Source organism: Anguilla anguilla, chromosome 15 (assembly GCF_013347855.1).
Source record: "Anguilla anguilla isolate fAngAng1 chromosome 15, fAngAng1.pri, whole genome shotgun sequence".
Classification (NCBI taxonomy): Eukaryota; Metazoa; Chordata; class Actinopteri; order Anguilliformes; family Anguillidae; genus Anguilla; species Anguilla anguilla.
In genome coordinates, this window is record NC_049215.1 from 2310220 (window position 1) to 2329378 (window position 19159).

General features: G+C 46.9%; 1 protein-coding gene across 5 annotated transcripts in view; it reads right to left on the reverse strand.

The window, feature by feature from the left end:
- Positions 1-2101: 2101 nt before the first annotated feature.
- The window catches only part of ctdsp1 (CTD (carboxy-terminal domain, RNA polymerase II, polypeptide A) small phosphatase 1), a 33668-nt gene continuing 16610 nt past the window's right edge, over positions 2102-19159 (reverse strand). The window contains exons 1-7 of one of the 5 annotated variants that reach the window (XM_035393013.1): positions 17910-18961; positions 15514-17873; positions 14511-14612; positions 12521-12577; positions 9881-9973; positions 7395-7580; positions 2102-3119 (exon numbers count right to left, since the gene is read on the reverse strand). In XM_035393013.1, the coding sequence (XP_035248904.1) occupies positions 2991-3119; positions 7395-7580; positions 9881-9973; positions 12521-12577; positions 14511-14612; positions 15514-17873; positions 17910-18747 (3765 nt within the window). In that variant the 5' untranslated portion in view covers positions 18748-18961 and the 3' untranslated portion in view covers positions 2102-2990. Of the gene's footprint in view, positions 3120-7394; positions 7581-9880; positions 9974-12520; positions 12578-14510; positions 14613-15513; positions 18962-19159 lie in introns of those variants that run through there. The other 4 variants (XM_035393014.1, XM_035393015.1, XM_035393012.1 and 1 more) reach the window with 4 other exon arrangements.

Below are 19159 nucleotides of genomic sequence, written 5' to 3' on the forward strand. Positions count from 1 at the left end.
GAAATGTTTTAGTAGTTCTTAAAGAGCAAATGGCCTGAAAATGATGCCGTTCATAAAGCTAAACATATTACAAGTCCTTAAGGAATGGTAAAACACACTGCAGGTCCAGAATGAATACCTCCTAATGTTACAGCGGTTAACAGTACCCTCAGTGTCTTACCCAGTCTATTTTGTATCATAAGAAAGGAGCTGGCAGTTCATGCAATCTAGAGAACAACTGGTGAGGTACTGCAAAGTCAGATGCTCCTTTTCATTTTATGACAAGTATTGCATGTAATTCTCACATAATTCATGCGCAGAGCTAGCAACATAATTTCAAATAATGCCAAGCTGTTAGTTTCAGGAAGAAAGCAAATAAACCAGAACCTAGTTTTTTTTTTTTTTTTTTTTTTTTTGAAGCTTGGTCTGCAAGACAGGTCAAAGTTTGGAGTTTAAAAAAGCTTTGATTCAGCACAAGTCGAGTGCAGGCTTCTGTTCCAGATCAGTACCGGATTACCTTCGTCACACGTTGTGCTGCAAGAGAAACTGCTGAGAGCAGCAAATGGCAAGCTGACAGAAGCCTCATAACCGCAGTCACACAACCAACACAACCAAAACCAGCATCAACCAACATCAACCATCCCAACCACCATCAACCAACATCCACCAACATCAACCAACACAACCAACATCAACCATCCCAACCACCATCAACCAACATCCACCAACATCAACCAACACAACCAACATCAACCATCCCAACCAACATCAACCATCCCAACCACCATCAACCAACATCCACCAACATCAACCAACACAACCAACATCAACCATCACAATCAGCACAACCACCATCAACCAACATCCACCAACACCAACCAACACAACCAACATCAACCATCACAATCAGCACAACCACCATCAACCAACATCCACCAACACAACCAACATCAACCAGAAAGCAATTTACACATTACAGCACTAAACAACGCAACAAGAAACTGAGCAAACGTCTCATTCGAGCTGAGAAATGTGCAGGGAGGCCACCTTTACGCTCGTCAAAATCAAATGTCATTTTCGCATACACTGCTCTTTAAGCCTTTATGGACAGCTATCATATATATATATAAAACGCTGGCACAATTTGCTTTTACCAACATCCGTACTATAGAAAAAAATCATTAAAAACATGCACAAATCAACAACACAAACCAAACGGACCTGTCTTGTTTTTGCTCTGGCTTTTGCAGAAAACTAAATTCTTGACATCCACGTTGGCACCTGAGGGACTGAACACCGCGATGGCCCCCAAACTGGGCCCCGAGCCCCTCTGTGCGTTTCACTCCGACCACAATATGTTCATTTTAACAATATGTACATTTATCTGAATTAGGTGCTTTTCATGTTCAGTGGGATTATTTAATCTTTTGAGCCACATTACGCTAGAAATAGCTGTGCGATGCCATGCAGAATTAAAAAAAAAAAAAGTCTATGTTTGTATTATGCTTATTGCGCTATAACAATGACATAAAACAGAGGTCACAAATAAAAGACTGAGGTTAATCAAGAGTTTCATAATTATGTTTAGTTTCTATCATGATTTTCTCCTTAAACTTATTAACACAATGCAGGTTTGGCTCATGATCATTTGCATTGCCTTTTAATTTTTCATTATCATCCAGATGGTTATTTTTAGAGACCAGTTGTCCACACTTTGACCACTTAGGAGCCTATTGATTCAATTCAGTCTTAAATTTGACCAGTTAAAAACAATGTACCTCTTTTATGCTATTTTTGCACAATATGAATTTGGGATTTTTATTCTTCATGGCATTAAAAATGAAAAATGAGCAGCTGGGATTTCTGGGAACTGTGGTTAGAGTGCAACCCAGCGTACACAGGGGGCCAGGACCAAGTTTGGGAAACGCCGGTCTGCCGGACTGAAGACAGAAGGCCAAGCAGAAAATGGCGGAAAGGTCTCCGGTCCTTTCCTGTAGTCCAGGAAGCTCTGCTTTAAGGCACATCTCCAGCTCTTATGAGGATCTCCACTCCTTCACTGCCTATCAGACAACACCCAATCACACGCTACGGGTCAGAAGACAACACATTACAAACAAGGGAGCATGATCAGGAATCTCTCCGATTTAGTTTCTGGAGCTGGGAAAAAAAATAGCAAAGTAGGCATTTACATTACATGCTACAACTGGTGATGGACAAGCTTTGACTCATAACACTGGTTTCATTTAAGACTTGGTTCACTAAAAAAAAAAAAGAAAAAAAAAAAGTCAAATATTGAAAGCATACTACGATGCTTTGCCTTACTTTGAAGTGTTTGCATGGTAAATTAAAGATGATTATTGTGTTAAAACATTCTGAATACTGTGATATTTTTTTTATTTTAATCAGAACACATGGGTTAAGAAAAGAATCTGCATACTCCAAGCTGCTTCCGCGTGGCTGCCCAATTAAGATTTTTTTTCGGAGACTTACTAGGGCATTCGAGGTCAACTCATCGAAAAGTGGGAATGAGTGAAGTTCAACCCGAAACCCAAGCCCTCCGCTGTGAAATGCGTACGGTACACTTAGCACTGATTATACATGAGAGAGAGGGAGGGCCGCATCGCCCGTCTTATGAGGACCACCAAAGTTCCTTTAAAACCGGGGCCCTCCCTCAAACTCGTCTTGTAGAGGAAACAAACAGTAGCGAAAGAAAGGAATAGCAAATCTTCAAGTGTTAACATTATTCTACACGTTTTTTTTTTTTTTTTCGTTTGTGATGAGAGGTTCTCCGCGGCAATCTCGCTCTTCCGGACCGAAGCCTCCTTTCTGGGCTCGCTCCAGCTCCACGCTTCCTTCGCGCGGGATTCTGGGTAGGCGCGGAGGTCAGTCCGTCTGCTGAGGGGCGGGGCGGTGCGGGGCGGGGCAGGGCGGGGCTCGGGCACGCACCCCCCCCCCCAAGCCTCCGTGGCCCCCGCGGAAAGCCCCGCCCTCCTCCTCCCCGTGACGTCACGTTAGCTAGAAGTCCTCTGTTGCTTCAGAACTGTGTACACGTCCTCCACCTTGCTCAGTCTCTCGAAAAACGGGATCAGATCCAGCAGCTCCGTGTCGGACATGTCATCGAACCACGAGGCCACGGGAACCTGGACGCACGGACAGAAAAGGGACGGACAGACAGAACCACAGGCGTAAATACACGAGCTTCATAGCTGCCTATCCATCACAGCATTGCACTTGGTTTTTACAGGCTAAAGAATAAAGACAAAAACAAATAACTGAATAAGAATAATAATAACAATTTGCATGATGACTGCTCTGCTTCTATCATTTGTAAAGGTGGGAAAACGTATGGGTTCAAAAGCATCTAATATCAGGCAGGCAGATAAAGAGAACAAAAGAATATCAGACAATAGGGAGTCAACTAAAAAAGTGAAAATATACGACATACCCCCAACCCATTAAAATGACAAACATGTAAAATATACAATGAATAACCACAGATCATAAGAAACAAATACTTTTTTCTAAATTGTGAACATTTGGAGATATTTGGAGAAGTATTTGTGAAACAACAAAAGATAAGCACCAATGTTGTCCAAAAAAAGATGTGCATTTCGAACGCTGATCCATTAGTTAATTCAGTACACCAGACAATATTCAGGGACCAGAACCATGCAAATCTGAAGCTGAAGTACTGAACCCTTTGAAGTAAAGCAGAAGAATCACTGGTGGCTCAGACGTTCAATGGAAACTCCCCTGGCCTACATGGATTCCCTATAAGCCATTCTGTTCACTATTATGTCCAAATGAATTAAATCCTATTCTGATTACATCATCTAAACACAAACATGAATACCTAGCAGCTAGTCATCCTAATCCTTATAGACCACCTCTGTTCAAAAATGTGTTTTTTAATGGTTAACTCCTTTTGGAAGAAAGACTTACAGTACACAGATTGACCACCAGAGTGCCTTTTTTTCACAGTCTGAGCTTACCTGTACTTCCCTGAAATCTGAGTTGGAAATGTACCAGCACAATCTGCGACATCACAAATATGCAGAACCAACCACGGTCCACTATGCAAAGATATGGGAATTACAGGAGAGCGATGTGGTAAAGTGAAAGCTTAGCACACGGAAAGCTGACTAGCCAGTGACATGGTTATCATGGTGTGTTGAACAGTTTTAGGATGCAATCCTGAGGTAGAAACTTTGTTCCAGTCGTTACCAAGGGAGCCCATTCTAAAACAAAAATGGATGTCATTTGTTCATAGAAATCACATCGGATGCACCTGACAGCATAGAGGGAATCCGTGTTTGTAGCACATATTTTACAGATGACTGCTTCCAGAACCTCATGCAGAAGTCAATGAGCTTCACAAAGAAGTTTATTTTGAATCTGGATGCTGTGCCTACTATATAGGCTACACCGCGACCACAACAGCAAGCGCTACCAATTTGCATATGATAGATTCTGGAATTTTCAAAGGGGGTAAAAGTGTAGAGGCACAACTAAATCATTTTCAGTAGTTCACTGAATATTTTTGGGTGGAAAAGCCACATTGAACAAATTATTATTCAATACAGAACATTTATAGGCTAATGGTTTTAAAACACATCTGGAGGGGAACTGAATTAGCTACAGGCCTATATCCCTCGCTAATACACATATGAAAATTTTAAACACTTCGTTTTAAAGACTTGCTTCTGTTAAATCATATACTCCATACAGACCAGACTTCCTTATGGAAGGCATTACAAACATACTGTGATCATTTAATGTCGTCCAACCTTGCCAAAATAGTGAAAAAACCAAGAGCTGATCTGATGTAATCCCGGGTGCAGGGGAAGTATTCTAACAAACTGTCTGCCCCTTCCTCCAGGACTTATAAAACGATCAAGCATCAGTGATCCTTAACAGAACGACCTCTCCACTCACTGAGCACAGCATCAGCATATAGCCAGGATGACCTCATTCTCCATTCACTGAGCACAGCATCAGCACGCAGCCAGGATGACCTCATTCTCCACTCACTGAGCACAGGATCAGCACGCAGCCAGGATGACCTCATTCCCCACTCACTGAGCACAGGATCAGCACACAGCCAGGATGACCTCATTCCCCACTCACTGAGCACAGGATCAGCACACAGACAGGATGACCTCATTCTCCACTCACTGAGCACAGGATCAGCATATAGCCAGGATGACCTCATTCTCCACTCACTGAGCACAGGATCAGCATATAGCCAGGATGACCTCATTCCCCACTCACTGAGCACAGGATCAGCACACAGCCAGGATGACCTCTCCACTCACTGAGCACAGGATCAGCACGCAGCCAGGATGACCTCATTCCCCACTCACTGAGCACAGCATCAGCACACAGCCAGGATGACCTCATTCTCCGCTTATGCCTCTACATTAATGAAGTTCTCATGTCCTGTCAGAACACGGCACTCAAACTGAACATCGGCCCTTTGCAGTTTTCCCGGCGAACTAATTTGGAAACTCCGCTCTTAAATATAACAAATGGGTTCTTCAGGCTCAAAAATCTTATGTTCTGCCACGATGCTCCCCAAAAGAAATGCCCTGGTATAAAAATCATGTCCTATCCTAATGATCCATTACGATTTAACTTTGTGCCTTATGGTATCTTAAATTTAAAACATCTCAGTTCACTCACAGAAATGGAAAATTCTCAGAATAAACAATATTATCAAGATCAGCTTCAGAACTTATCACATATTATCACTTTTCAGATAATTGTCATGAGTATCACCCATATACAGTATTTGCATATGTATGATTCTTTTATTTCATCATTTGTTTAACCAGGAAGTCTCACTGAGAGAGAAATGTATTTTTTTTCACGAGGGAGCTGGCCAAGATGGCAGCCGTAGGGACATAAAGTTTCAGTTAAGTACACTTTGCTGTGAAATGCATTTCCACATATTTCCAGTATATTGAGGCATATTACGTTTCTGTAAAGTATGACAATGCCAATGTCCCTGTCACAGTCTGTCCCCCTAAACTCTTTTAAATGTATGGCCATGCATCACAACTTCTCTATATGCTTAAATGACTTATGGGTTCACTCAACAGGTTGACGTGAATTGATGATGAAAACATAGCATGTAGCCAACACACTCTTAAAGACGAATGCCTATATTTTCTCTGCACTAACCCCGACTATCCTGCAGGGACCACTGCACCTCAGAAACGGGAGAACTACATGAAGGACAAACAGAACTACCATATCTCCACACGCAATTCACACCCATCTGAAAAAAAAACAGAACTTAAAGTGATGACAGCTTGTTTACGAATAAATCACTCCCAGACACTTACTGAATAAGGACACACTGACATCACTTCACAAGTTTAAAAAAGAAATTGCACTTTATCAGCCTCATCCAATACTTTCAATATCTTCAAAGAAGCAATTCCACAACAAACTATAATAAAAATGTAAATGTTCTTAAAAATAAAGTAAAAAAAACTGCAGCAGAGCTTGTTCTTCTTCATATGAGGGTAATACCAACGATTCACCATCAACGCAATGATACAGTCAATAGAACAAAATATTCTTCAAATAACCCATAGCACACAAGACCTCTTCAGTATAAAAGCACCACACCCAACTACCTGGAAAATAAGACACACACACACACACACACACACACACACACACACACGCCTGGTCCCATTACCCAGAATACGGATTTGCATCATACATAACCGTGGTACAGCCCCAGAGCACAGAACACAGCTTTCCATCAAAAACAACCACCTGACTTCTTCCATAATTTAACCCTTAAAATTCAGCCAACAAACTACTATACACTCATATACACATTCAGCCAAAAACACTATGCGCTGTGCATAGACAAAAACAATGCTTCTCAAACATACCACTATAAAACTAGGGTTGACATATGAGAATCAGTACAGCCAAAATAACTCTAACTGTGTCAGTACACCTCCCTCACATCTCTAACTCACACGAGAGAGCATGAGCGCACTGCTCAGGCATTCACTGATCTCCCAAAAAAATCAAACCCCAAGGACAGCAGTGGCTGTGCTTATAACACTATTCTCATCTGACCCGTCTGATTCCACTATTCTGAGCCTTACTTATTGTGAGTACACTCAGTCTTTTCCAGCACATTGTGACAGACTTGCACGTCCATGTTTATCCTTCACTGTTTTGACCCAGGTGGGTGGGGCGTACATTTTTAAAAACGGGGGGGGGGGGGGGGGGGGGGGGGTAGGCATGGTTATAGGGAGAACATAGTATCAGAAGCGATATTTCTCATTATACCCTGCTAGATAAAGCAGTCCTCAGAAGAGTGGTGTACACAGACAGATTAGTAGAATATTAGAATAGAAACACAGAAAGAGTAAAGCAGCACCTACAGCATTGTCTGGGTGGAATATGTAGGAGGCGGGGGAGTTGTCCACGATGATGACCTTGTTGAGGTCTCTGCCCAATCGGCTCAGGTCCTTGACGTAGTTGCCGCGGTGAAAGACGCAGGACTCGCGGAAGAGGCGGCACCGGAACGCTCCCCACTTGTCCAGCAGGTCCGACACTGGGTCCGCATACTGACAGGCCGACCCGCAAGGGCGCAATGCAGCCACACGGCCACCAGGGGGAGGCGAGAGAACACAGAGAGCCAGACGCACGGCATTAAAGAACCTTTACCATCACTCACTGCCCTGGCATCCACAGTGGCCATTATGTACTTTACTCAAATTCATAAACAGGAAAATTATGATATTTCCTTTGTTATCCTTTCCCCCCTGGGTATACATAAACACCACAGCTGGAGGTCTGATAAGGGTTTCTGTTGTGTATGGATATCCACTTCACATTCTCTTCTGATTGGCAGCCCACTAAACATTCGCATTGCTGATTTGCTACAATACACATCGCCATATTAGTTCAACAAGAAAGACTGTCTTCAAAAAATGTAGTGGGCAACAAATCTTTGCAGCTTTCAGGATAAAAAAAGTCAATTAAAATCTGAATAAAACAGACATTTGTTTTCTTTAGTTATTAATGCATATGTATAATATAAAAATTTACTTTATTAGAACGGGTCTTTATTCGTGGAAGGATGCTTTAGACATTTAATTGTTTGGGCCCATGTTTAAACAGTGATTGACTAGATAAGAGAGCTATCATAATACATTTTGTGCAATCAGCCAAATTTCCTTATTAAATCAATGGAGTAGGCTGCATAACACTGAAAGTAATGGAGAAATGGAGTTTGACATTATTTTTTTAATACTAGCACAGCACAAAGGATACAATATCGGAGATACAGGGTTCCACGATTTAATAGGGTTAGACTGAAGTACTCTTTTGTACACCAGTCAATCCTAAAATTAAATATGGAGCTTAATCCCAGATCAAATGTACGTTGAAGGGCCTTGAATATTGTCTTCTGTGATTGTTATGTTAAATGTATGCATCTTTGTTTCTTGTCTTAATTTTTGTCTTTTCTGTGATGTTGCAAATGGAGCTGTTGATAATAAAGTATTATCATCATCATCATCATCATCATCATCAGATCCAGCTACGAACAGGGCTCCGACTGCAGCTTTTACAACATTCAGCCCATAAGAAAAAACAGTTCAAGCTAATGCTTGTTCATATTAGCAGACATTTACAACAAAATAAAATTAAATTAGTGTCTTTTTTTAACCATGAAATTTCCTTGCAAACAAGCTCAAATTTTTCTTTTTACTGTAGAGCCCCTTTGTGGCCAACCTTTTTGCTTAAAAAAAATTAAATTTAAATATAAAATTTCCGCCGTTTTGCTGAGTCAACACAAACTAAGAACTATTGTGAATGACACACGTTCCCAAATGTTTAATATATAGTTTAACACAATATAATGTTTCAAATGTACTACTTAGTCATTTCACACTTGCACCATAAAATAACTTTTTCAATTAATATTACAGTATCAAAAAGCATTTATGCTTTTAAATCTCTCCTTACTTAAAAAAAAGAATTCACCAGCTGGCAAATGTTATTCCGTTATCAGCAGTCATTACTGGCTCAGAACTGAACTGATTAGCACTGGTGAATATCCCTGAGCACTGTTCTGCACACAGTTAAATAATGAACTGGCCTAATGGTATGTTCAGCTACAGCTCAGTGAAATCTGCAGTGAGGAACCTCACACAGTCTGTGAGTGATCAGTACTGACTGTGAGTGATCAGTACTAACCGTGATTGACCAGTACTGGTAGGGAGTGATCTGTACTAATCGTGACTGACCGTGACTGACCATTACCAACTATGAGTGACCAGTACTGGCAGGGAGTGATCTGTATGTACAGACTGTGACTGACAAGTACTGATTGTGAGTGATCAGGACTGACTATGACTGACCAGTACTGACTGTGGTTGAGCAGTACTGTATGGGAGTGATCTTTACTGACTGTGACTGAGGGTACTGACTGTGAGTGATCAGGACCGACTGTAAGCGACCAGTATTGGTTGAGTGACCAGTACTGTGAGAGACCAGTACTGACTGGGAGTGACTAATACTGACTGTCAGTGATCAGAACTGACTGGGATTAAGAAGTACTGACTGTGGGTGATCAGTACTGACTGAGTGATCGTGAGTGATTGGTACTGACTGCGAGTGATCAGGACTGATATAAGTGAGCAGTACTGACTGTGGGTGATCAGAACTGACTGGGAGTGACCAATACTGACTGTGACTGAGCAGTACTGACTGTAAGTGATCAGAACTGACTGGGAGTGAGAAGTACTGACTGTCAGTGATCAGAACTGACTGGTAGTGAGCAGTACTGACTGTGGGTGATCAGTACTGACTGGGAGTGAGCAGTACTGACTGTGAGTGATCTATGCTTTAACGGGCTTACCTTGGCTAGGCTTGCAGTGAACAACACGCACTCAAACAGCTCTCCCATCCGTCTGAGAAACTCGTCCACGTGTGGTCGTTTCAACACGTACACCTGGAGGAAAGACAGCGCAAGTGAGCGCGATGCGCGGGGCATCCTCCTGACAAAGAGCCATTTGTTTGGACCAGACGTGCCATGGCGGTGCCAGAGAAACAATGCACTGCAGAGGACGCTGGAGAACAGGCCTGCAGTTCATCGTCTGCCGCTGAGCATACGGTGGACCAGCCAACCGGCAGCATCGGGGCCGACTGCAGAGAACCAATCAAAAGGCCAGATCTGTCATGTCTCCTTCTGCTATTGACCAGGCTGTCTAGTGCTACTATACTCAGGTTCAGGTGAAAGTTAGCATGTGAATGTCCAAATATATATACACACACACACACACACACACACTCACACACAGACACATGCACACAGACAGACACACACACACACACGCACACAGACAGACACACACACACTCACAGACCACACACAGACACATGCACACAGACAGACATACACATACACACAAACACACACGCACACACACAGACACACTCTCCCCCAGAGAAGCAATAAGGCGTTGGTCTTCTGCTTGGCGGGCTAATCATACCTCTTGTTGTGTAGCCCGTCCAGTCATTATGCAACCATGTCAAGCTAGCTAATGGTGAGCAGGGACACAAAATATTAATTCCAAAAAGACTGCAGATGTTTCCCGACACACACACACACGTTCTCATACATAACAGTTCTCATTCCACCACATAAAGACTAACATTTCAATGAGCCTTCCAAGCAAATAAGGAGTAAAACATGACGCAATGCGCTACAAATGTGTGCTGAAGGAAACACACCCAGTGAGGACGACACTGTGGAGCGTTACACCTCCCAAATGGAGCGCGCACTCCCTCCTGTCCTCCGGAGAGCCAGCAGCTGTGGGCCGCGGTCCTGAACCAAGTCATCCCGAATAGGCTTTCCCCGCTAAAAACAAGCCTATCCTGGATTACTTGAAACAGGCTCGGGCCTGGGGTCCGACGGCTCCTCTGCCGTCCCGCCAACGGGGGGCTGGGCCCGCTCCTCCTGCGGGGGCCGGGTTCTCCTCATGACTGCTTATGGACGAAAAGCTTCTCCTCGTGTATGGTGCTTACCCACAAAACGCTTCTCCTCATGAACGGTGCTTACGCACGAAATGCTTCTCCTCATGAACAGAGCTACAGACGAAACGCTTCTCCTCATGAACAGAGCTACAGACAAAACACTCCTCATGAACGGAGCTTATGGACGAAACGCATCTCCTCATGAACAGAGCTACAGACGAAATGCTTCGCCTCATGAACGGTGCTTACGCACGAAATGCTTCTCCTCATGAACAGAGCTTACAGACGAAACGCTTCTCAGGAACAGAGCTTACGGACGAAACACTTCTCCTCATGAACAGAGCTACAGACGAAACGCTTCTCAGGAACAGAGCTACAGACAAAACGCTTCTCCTCATGAACAGAGCTTATGGACGAAACGCTTCTCCTCATGAACAGAGCTACAGACGAAACGCTCCTCCTCATGAACAGAGCTTACGGACGAAACGCTTCTCATGAACAGAGCTTATGGACGAAACGCTTCTCTTCATGAACGGCGCTTACGGACGAAACGCATCTCCTCATGAACAGAGCTACAGACGAAACGCTTCGCCTCATGAACGGTGCTTACGCACAAAACGCTTCTCCTCATGAACAGAGCTTACAGACAAAACGCTTCTCCTTATGAACAGAGCTACAGACAAAACGCTTCTCCTCATGAACGGAGCTACAGAGGAAACGCTCCTCCTCATGAACAGAGCTTACGGGCAAAACGCTATCAGCCTCTATTCCTGCAATAACGTATGAGTAAGAAGTTCAGTACGTCTGAGTAAAGAAAGTAGACGCCATCTTGAAAGACGCTCAGCTGTTATTATTCTGCAAGTAGAGGGAGGTGTGCTGTACGGATCCAGACCTTGGCGCAATTTGATGGATTACAGTTTTCCACTTCTGAAAGGGGCTACACTGGGCCCCCTGTCCCGCAAAGGAACAGTCCTGCTGCAGGGGGCCGGAGGACCAGTGCCAGGCGACCTGCCGGGGAGCGAGATTGATGGGCAGAGAATTCTGAGAAGGCAGACAGAGTGATGCCATTCTGTCAGGGCACCCGAAATAGCCTGCCTGTTGCTCCGTCCCATCAGAGGCCCGTGTGAGCAAGGAGGGGTAAACACAGTCACACCGCAGAGGAGTCGCCACTGGGACCTGGCAGGACCCAGTTAAGACAAGGACCAACCAATGGTCACCTTCACCAAGACAGGTGTGTGTGTGCGTGTGTGTGCGTGTGTGTGTGTGCGCGCGCATGTCGTATGGGAGTGTGTGTATGTATGTGTGTGTGTGCGCGTATGTCTGTTTGTCTGTGACTGTGTGTCTGAGTGTGAGTGTGTGCAAGTGTGTGTCTGTGTCTGTATGTGTGTGTGCATGCGTATGTGTACGTGTGCCTGCTTGTGTGTGTTTGTGCATTTGTGTGTGTGTGTTTGTGTGTGTGTACGTGTGAGTCCGTCTGTCTGTCTGTCTGTCTGCGTGTGTGTGAGAGACAGAGTTGGCTTACCTGATGAACTGTTCCATCAATTTCCACTGGAATGATAAAATCGGCATTGTTCACTGGCTGTTCAGAAAAAATAAAAGAAATTAAAATGTCAGGGAGAGAAATGCATCACCAATCAGCAGAGATGCACAGAAAACAGCCGCTCATTTTAAATGGCCAAGCTGAGTACTGTGAAGAGGAAGAGGCTAGCTTGGTCCACATTTCTCCTCCAATCAGAACTAAGACTGGTGCCATAGACAACTACAGAATGAGAGGAATTTAAAAACGCAGACTTACAGTATTTAATCCGACAACCACAACTTACATCATTCATTCAAATGGGTCCTGCATCCAGAATGCAAGCATTTTAATCAGGGGCACACCCTAAGGGAAATATAGAATATCATGACCTAAATAAACAGACCATGAGGTAACTGTAACATGAACAGTGCTAGACTGTGCATGTCATGCTATATCTCCATGGATATTACACAGGAGGATTCTGGGAAACAGGAAACGGGCAGGGGGAAAAAAGGAAACAGGAAGTAGCCGACACACCGGGAGCATCCGTGTGACGTGGTACAGACGCTTTCACGACATCGAACCAGAGCTGCTATCTCAGCGATGTTGCTGGCCCCTTTATTTAAAATAAACATCCTTTTTCTAACAGGATTTCATGAATAATTTACACAGTTACTGATGTACTGAATACTTCTGCTTAACAGAGCGATATTTCCACAAAAGGAGACTTCAGACACAGATCTGGGATGTGTGGTTCTATAGGATCAGCAGGTGCGGCAAAGAAAATGGTGGATTATGATCAAAACAAAAGGGACACACCTGAATAATGATGACTACACAGTGCTATTCGTAACCAGGACAGATAACCTAGAGTGGAAACTGTACTTTCCAGGGCTTCCTCTTCAATAGCATTACTGTGTGTGAACTACGCAGGTTAATGTGTAGGTTTCCAGCAGTCGAACAAAGGGCCCTATTTTAAGGATGTATTGGGGACGGGGCGGTGCATTCAGTTGGACCCATGAGGGAGACGGGGGTCCTAAAGGGGAGTGTAAAGGGGGCCCGGGGTCTGGTCGACGAGCGCCTGGGCATCGGCCAACCAGAGCGTTTCCTACATCCCCTCTGAATGAGCGGTTGCTTTTTCAAATTTACATTCCGCTCCGCCGCGGAGTCACGCTCCCTCTCTCCGACCCCGCGGAGTCACGCTCCCTCTCTCCGACCCCGCGCATCGATGGCTCGATGGCGCGGCTCGTATCGGCTAACTGAAGGCCAGGGCCTGACGTGGACCGGGGAGGGGGGGGGGGGGGGGCAGTTTGGCAGCCGCCAGGCTGAATCTTGCGCAACGTGCCGGTAGCGGCCTCCCCTCCAAGCGGCGTAAGAGGTTAGGTTCGGCCAGCGCCGGCGGGTTATTTACAGAGCCGCGGCGCCCTGGCGAGCGCGAGCGTGCTAACGTGGCCTTTGATGATGCAGGAGACCAGCAAACGGAGCGGATCCCCTTACCGTCGGCGTAAATGTCACCGCTACACCGCACGCCTGGAGTCGACCGCACGCGGACCATGCGGCGAAAACGAGCCGGTGAAAGGCCTTCGCCGAACTCGCCGGTTCGTTTAGGGTCGGCATGTACCCCGCACAATCCCAAACCCATTAAAATAACGCAGGATCGCGTGTCTCTTGTGTGCCAATCCGTACCCCACAAACGACCGAACGACCGAGAGACAGATGCTAATGCTAACTCGGTCACGAAAGTGATGTCACGGGCGCCAACAACCATTTCGAGAACTGCAGGGTGTCATTGCATCATAAAAATGCTTTTTGAAAAGACAGAACAAGATGTCCTACTTACGTTAGTAATAATTTAATTCAACATAGGACCTAGGGGGTGTTAGAGTGGCAGAGATGGACATCATCACAACATCTCCATTCACACACACACATTTTGCAGCTCCACTGAGCTGAACGGGTTTGAATAAGGGGGGGAGATCACCTCACGTCTTACCTTGAATGAACTGTGCACTAGTGTTTCATCCAGATCAATCACCACACAGATCTTCCCCGCGTCTTTAGACTTTATCTGAGGAAGCAGCGGCTTCGCGGGAACCTGCAGAAGGCAACACGCAAGGTTACCAAAGCAAACGTCAAACAGGGCTCCTTCTCCGAGCGACGCAGCTAGGGACTGAAAAAGCCTAAGGCAAGTAAGACACCTGAGGGTGCGATAAAACGTGTTCAAACCGCACAACAAAAATCATTCTGATTTTCTCGCAGGATCCCATGTCCACTGACACATGAAAACTGCTCAGAGCTGAACAAGCACTGGTGCATTTTTTTTTTATTACTGCGGTGCAGCAGCGTCTGTCCACCAGGGGGCGAAAAATCGGATCTTCAGCCAGAGTTCTGGCATTCCGTGGGCAGGCGGACATGTGACCGTACCACGCGGGCTCGGATTACACTGGCGTGCCCAGCGGCTGGGCCCGGCCCTCTCCAACAGAGCCCCGACCGCTCAAGGCTTCAAACTGAAACTCATTCTATCAGGAGGAGGAAACGCTCTTACCAAACAAGCAAACTTAGGCCAGGCCAAACTGCAGACAGCACCTGCTTCCTTTACTCCCCCGGCCAACGGTGATCCCAGACAATCTTATTTTTTACAGGCTTACAAAATATTTTTTTTTTAAAAACAAAACCATTTCATTGCCGAACCGCCGAACTTCTCTTCGGCCACGCCGGTACCGCGCCTTTGCGGATTCGCGGTTTTAGCGAGGACGGTAACGAGCGGTTCTCCCGTCAGACCCGATCCCAAATTCTTCCGCGCCGTCCTCGTCGTCAGACGGCACGTTTGGCGACAGAGTGAGGTCACATCGCCGCACTTTTCAGTCACCCAAGCTTACGTTACAAAGCCGTGACATCCGAAAATAAAGGCGGTTGATCTGGGACGCCGGCGGCAGCCCTGGGGGGGGGGGGGGGGGGGGGGGACGTGTTTACGGGCTGTTTACGGGGGTGGGTACCTGGGCGTCCCCGTCCGGCGGCACGCAGAACTCGCACTCGCAGAGGTCCCAGTCCTCGCCCTCCTCGCAGAACTCGCCCTCCTCGGGCTCCTCCTCGCCCTCCGCCTCGGGCTGCGTGAGCTGCGCGATCACGAAGTATCCGGACGGGTCGCTTTCCTCCGGAGCCCGCCCGTCCTCGGGGCGGTCCCGGGCCGGGGAGCCGTGGGGCTCGGGGAGCTCCGTCTCTCCGGGGAGCTCGCCCTGTTCATCAGGGCCCTCCGAAATCAGGAAATATTCAGAGGACCCGCTTTGCTGCTGGGCTGTGTGGTGTTCGGCCAGTCTGTTCTCCTCAGAGGAGTCCGCGGGTTCAGACACACGGTCTTGCTCAGATGGCAGTTGGTGTTCAGAGGCTATGCTTCGCTCAGGGAGCTCGTGTTCTTCAGACAGTCTGTTGGGCTGGGAGAGGCTGTCAGATGGCTTGTCTGGCTCAGAAAGTGGTTGTTGTTCCAAGATCAGGCTGGATTCAGAAAGCACACTTTCAGAGACCTTACAGTAGTCAAAATCTTGACTCTCCTCACATATTTTTGCGTGTTCAGAGGGCTGGCAGTGTTCAGGCAGCTCACAGTGTTCAGCGGGCTGGCAGTGTCCAGGCAGCTCACAGCGTTCAGAGGGCTGGCAGTGTCCAGGCAGCTCACAGCGTTCAGAGGGCTGGCAGTGTTCAGGCAGCTCACAGTGTTCAGAGGGCTGGCAGTGTTCAGAGGGCTGGCAGTGTCCAGGCAGCTCACAGTGTTCAGTGGGTTGGCAGTGTCCAGGCAGCTCACAGTGTTCAGAGGGCTGGCAGTGTTCAGGCAGCTCACAGTGTTCAGAGGGCTGGCAGTGTCCAGGCAGCTCACAGTGTTCAGTGGGTTGGCAGTGTCCAGGCAGCTCACAGTGTTCAGAGGGCTGGCAGTGTCCAGGCAGCTCACAGTGTTCAGGGTGCTCACAGCGTTCAGAGGGCTGGCAGTGTTCAGAGGGCTGGCAGTGTCCAGGCAGCTCACAGTGTTCAGGGTGCTCACAGCGTTCAGAGGGCTGGCAGTGTTCAGTGGGTTGGCAGTGTCCAGGCAGCTCACAGTGTTCAGAGGGCTGGCAGTGTTCAGGCAGCTCACAGTGTTCAGAGGGCTGGCAGTGTCCAGGCAGCTCACAGTGTTCAGGGTGCTCACAGCGTTCAGAGGGCTGGCAGTGTTCAGTGGGTTGGCAGTGTCCAGGCAGCTCACAGTGTTCAGGGTGCTCACAGCGTTCAGTGGGTTGGCAGTGTCCAGGCAGCTCACAGTGTTCAAAGTGCTCACAGCGTTCAGAGGGCTGGCAGTGTTCAGTGGGTTGGCAGTGTCCAGGCAGCTCACAGTGTCCAGGCAGCTCACAGTGTTCAGTGGGTTGGCAGTGTCCAGGCAGCTCACAGTGTTCAGGGTGCTCACAGCGTTCAGAGGGCTGGCAGTGTCCAGGCAGCTCACAGTGTTCAGAGGGCTGGCAGTGTTCAGTGGGCTGGCAGTGTCCAGGCAGCTCACAGTGTTCAGAGGGCTGGCAGTGTCCAGGCAGCTGGCAGTGTTCAGGGGGCTCACAGCGTTCAGTGGGCTGGCAGTGTCCAGGCAGCTCACAGTGTTCAGAGGGCTGGCAGTGTTCAGAGGGATGACAGTGTCCAAGCACCTCACAGTGTTCAGAGGGCTGGCAGTGTTCAGAGGGTTGACAATGTTCAGAGAACTTGCTTCCTTCAGGAATGTCACAGCAAGCACTGTGCTCACTCCCAGAAAGCTTAAATGTCTCAGACAGCTTGTGGTGTTCAGACAATTCATGCTCTTCCAGCTTATCACTTTTTTGAGATAATACACAATGTTCAGTGACCTCACTTTGTTCACAAAGCTTGTGCTCTTCAGTGCCACTTTGTTCAGAGAGCTCACAATCATCAGTGGACTCACAATATTCAGTCAGATCACTTTGTCCAGAGTACTCACTTTGCTCCGAATACTCACCCTGTTCAGAGTCCACACCCTGTTCAGAGTCCACACCCTGTTCAGAGTCCACACTTTGCTCTGAGTCCTCACTTTGCTCTGAGTCCTCACTTTGCTCTGAGTCCTCACTTTGTTCTGAGTCCTCACTTTGTTCTGAGTCCTCACTTTGCTCTGAGTCCTCACTTTGCTCTGAGTCCTCACTTTGTCCAGAATCCACACCCTGTTCAGAGCACTCACCCTGTTCAGAGTCCTCATTTTGTTCAGAGCACTCACCCTGTCCAGAGTCGTCATTTTGTCCAGAGTCCTCACTTTGTCCAGAGTCGTCATTTTGTTCAGAGTCCTCACTTTGTCCAGAGTCGTCATTTTGTTCAGAGTCCTCACCCTGTTCAGAGTCCTCACCCTGTTCAGAGTCCTCACTTTGTCCAGAGTCCTCACTTCCATCAGACAGCTCAGCTTCTTCAGAGGGCTCGCACTGTTCCAAAGATACACACTTTTCAGAAGGTTCATTTTTCTCAAAGGGTTCACTGTGTTCAGATGATTCACTTTCTTCAAAGGACTCACAGTGTTCAAAAGACTCACTTTGTTCAAAAAACTGCCTTTTCTCAGAATGCTCATTTTCTTCAGAGGGCTCACATGGTTCAAAAGACTCAATTTGGTCACTTATTCCAGAAGGTTCGCTGTGTTCTGAAGACTCACTTAGGTCAAAAGACCTACTGTGTTCAGAAGATTCACTTTGTTCTGAAGACCCGCTGTGTTCAGAAGATTCACTTTTTTCTGAAGACCCGCTGTGTTCAGAAGATTCACTTTGTTCTGAAGACCCGCTGTGTTCAGAAGATTCACTTTGTTCTGAAGACCCGCTGTGTTCAGAAGATTCACTTTGTTCTGAAGACCCGCTGTGTTCAGAAGATTCACTTTGTTCTGAAGACCCGCTGTGTTCAGAAGATTCACTTTGTTCTGAAGATGCAATTTGTTCTGAAGACTCACTTTGTTCTGAAGAGTCGCTTTGCCCCAAAGACCCACTTTGTTCTGAAGAGTCGCTTTGCCCCGAAGACCCACTTTGACCTAAGGGTTCACTGAATTTGCCTACCTCGCAGAATTCAGACGGTCGGCTTTGTTCACAGAACCCTCCCTCACCAGAAAGTTCACTTCGTTCAGCGATATCAAAGTGCTCAGGGAGTGCGTGGTGTTCAACCAGATCACTTTGCTCAAAGACCGCACAGCTTTCAGGCAACTCCGGGTGCACAGACTTTAGGTGGAGCAGACGCTCAGCCATCTCACTTTGCACAAGCAGCCCGCGCCGCTCAGAACCACCCCGTGCTTCACAGAGACGGCGCTTTTCCGCGATCTCGCAGTACTCAGAAAGGTCGCGGCAGACAGAGATCTCGCTTCGTTCGAGAAGCTGGCATTGCACGTGCGACAAAATGTCCAAACGTTCAGCTACCTTACGATGTTCAGAGAGCTCACCGCGTTCAGGGTCAGCGCAGAGCTCGCGCTCTTCAGACGTGCCGTTTTGCTCGCGCGGGCCGCACTCCTCGCCGCATTCAGTGACCTCACAGCCCGCGCGGCATTCAGAAATCTCGCACGTCCCAGCGGGCCTCTCTTCTCCAGAGAGGCTGCCGTGTTCACGGATCCTACGGTGTTCACGGCCAATTTGCTCAAGCGGTTCAGACGTCTTGCGAGATTCT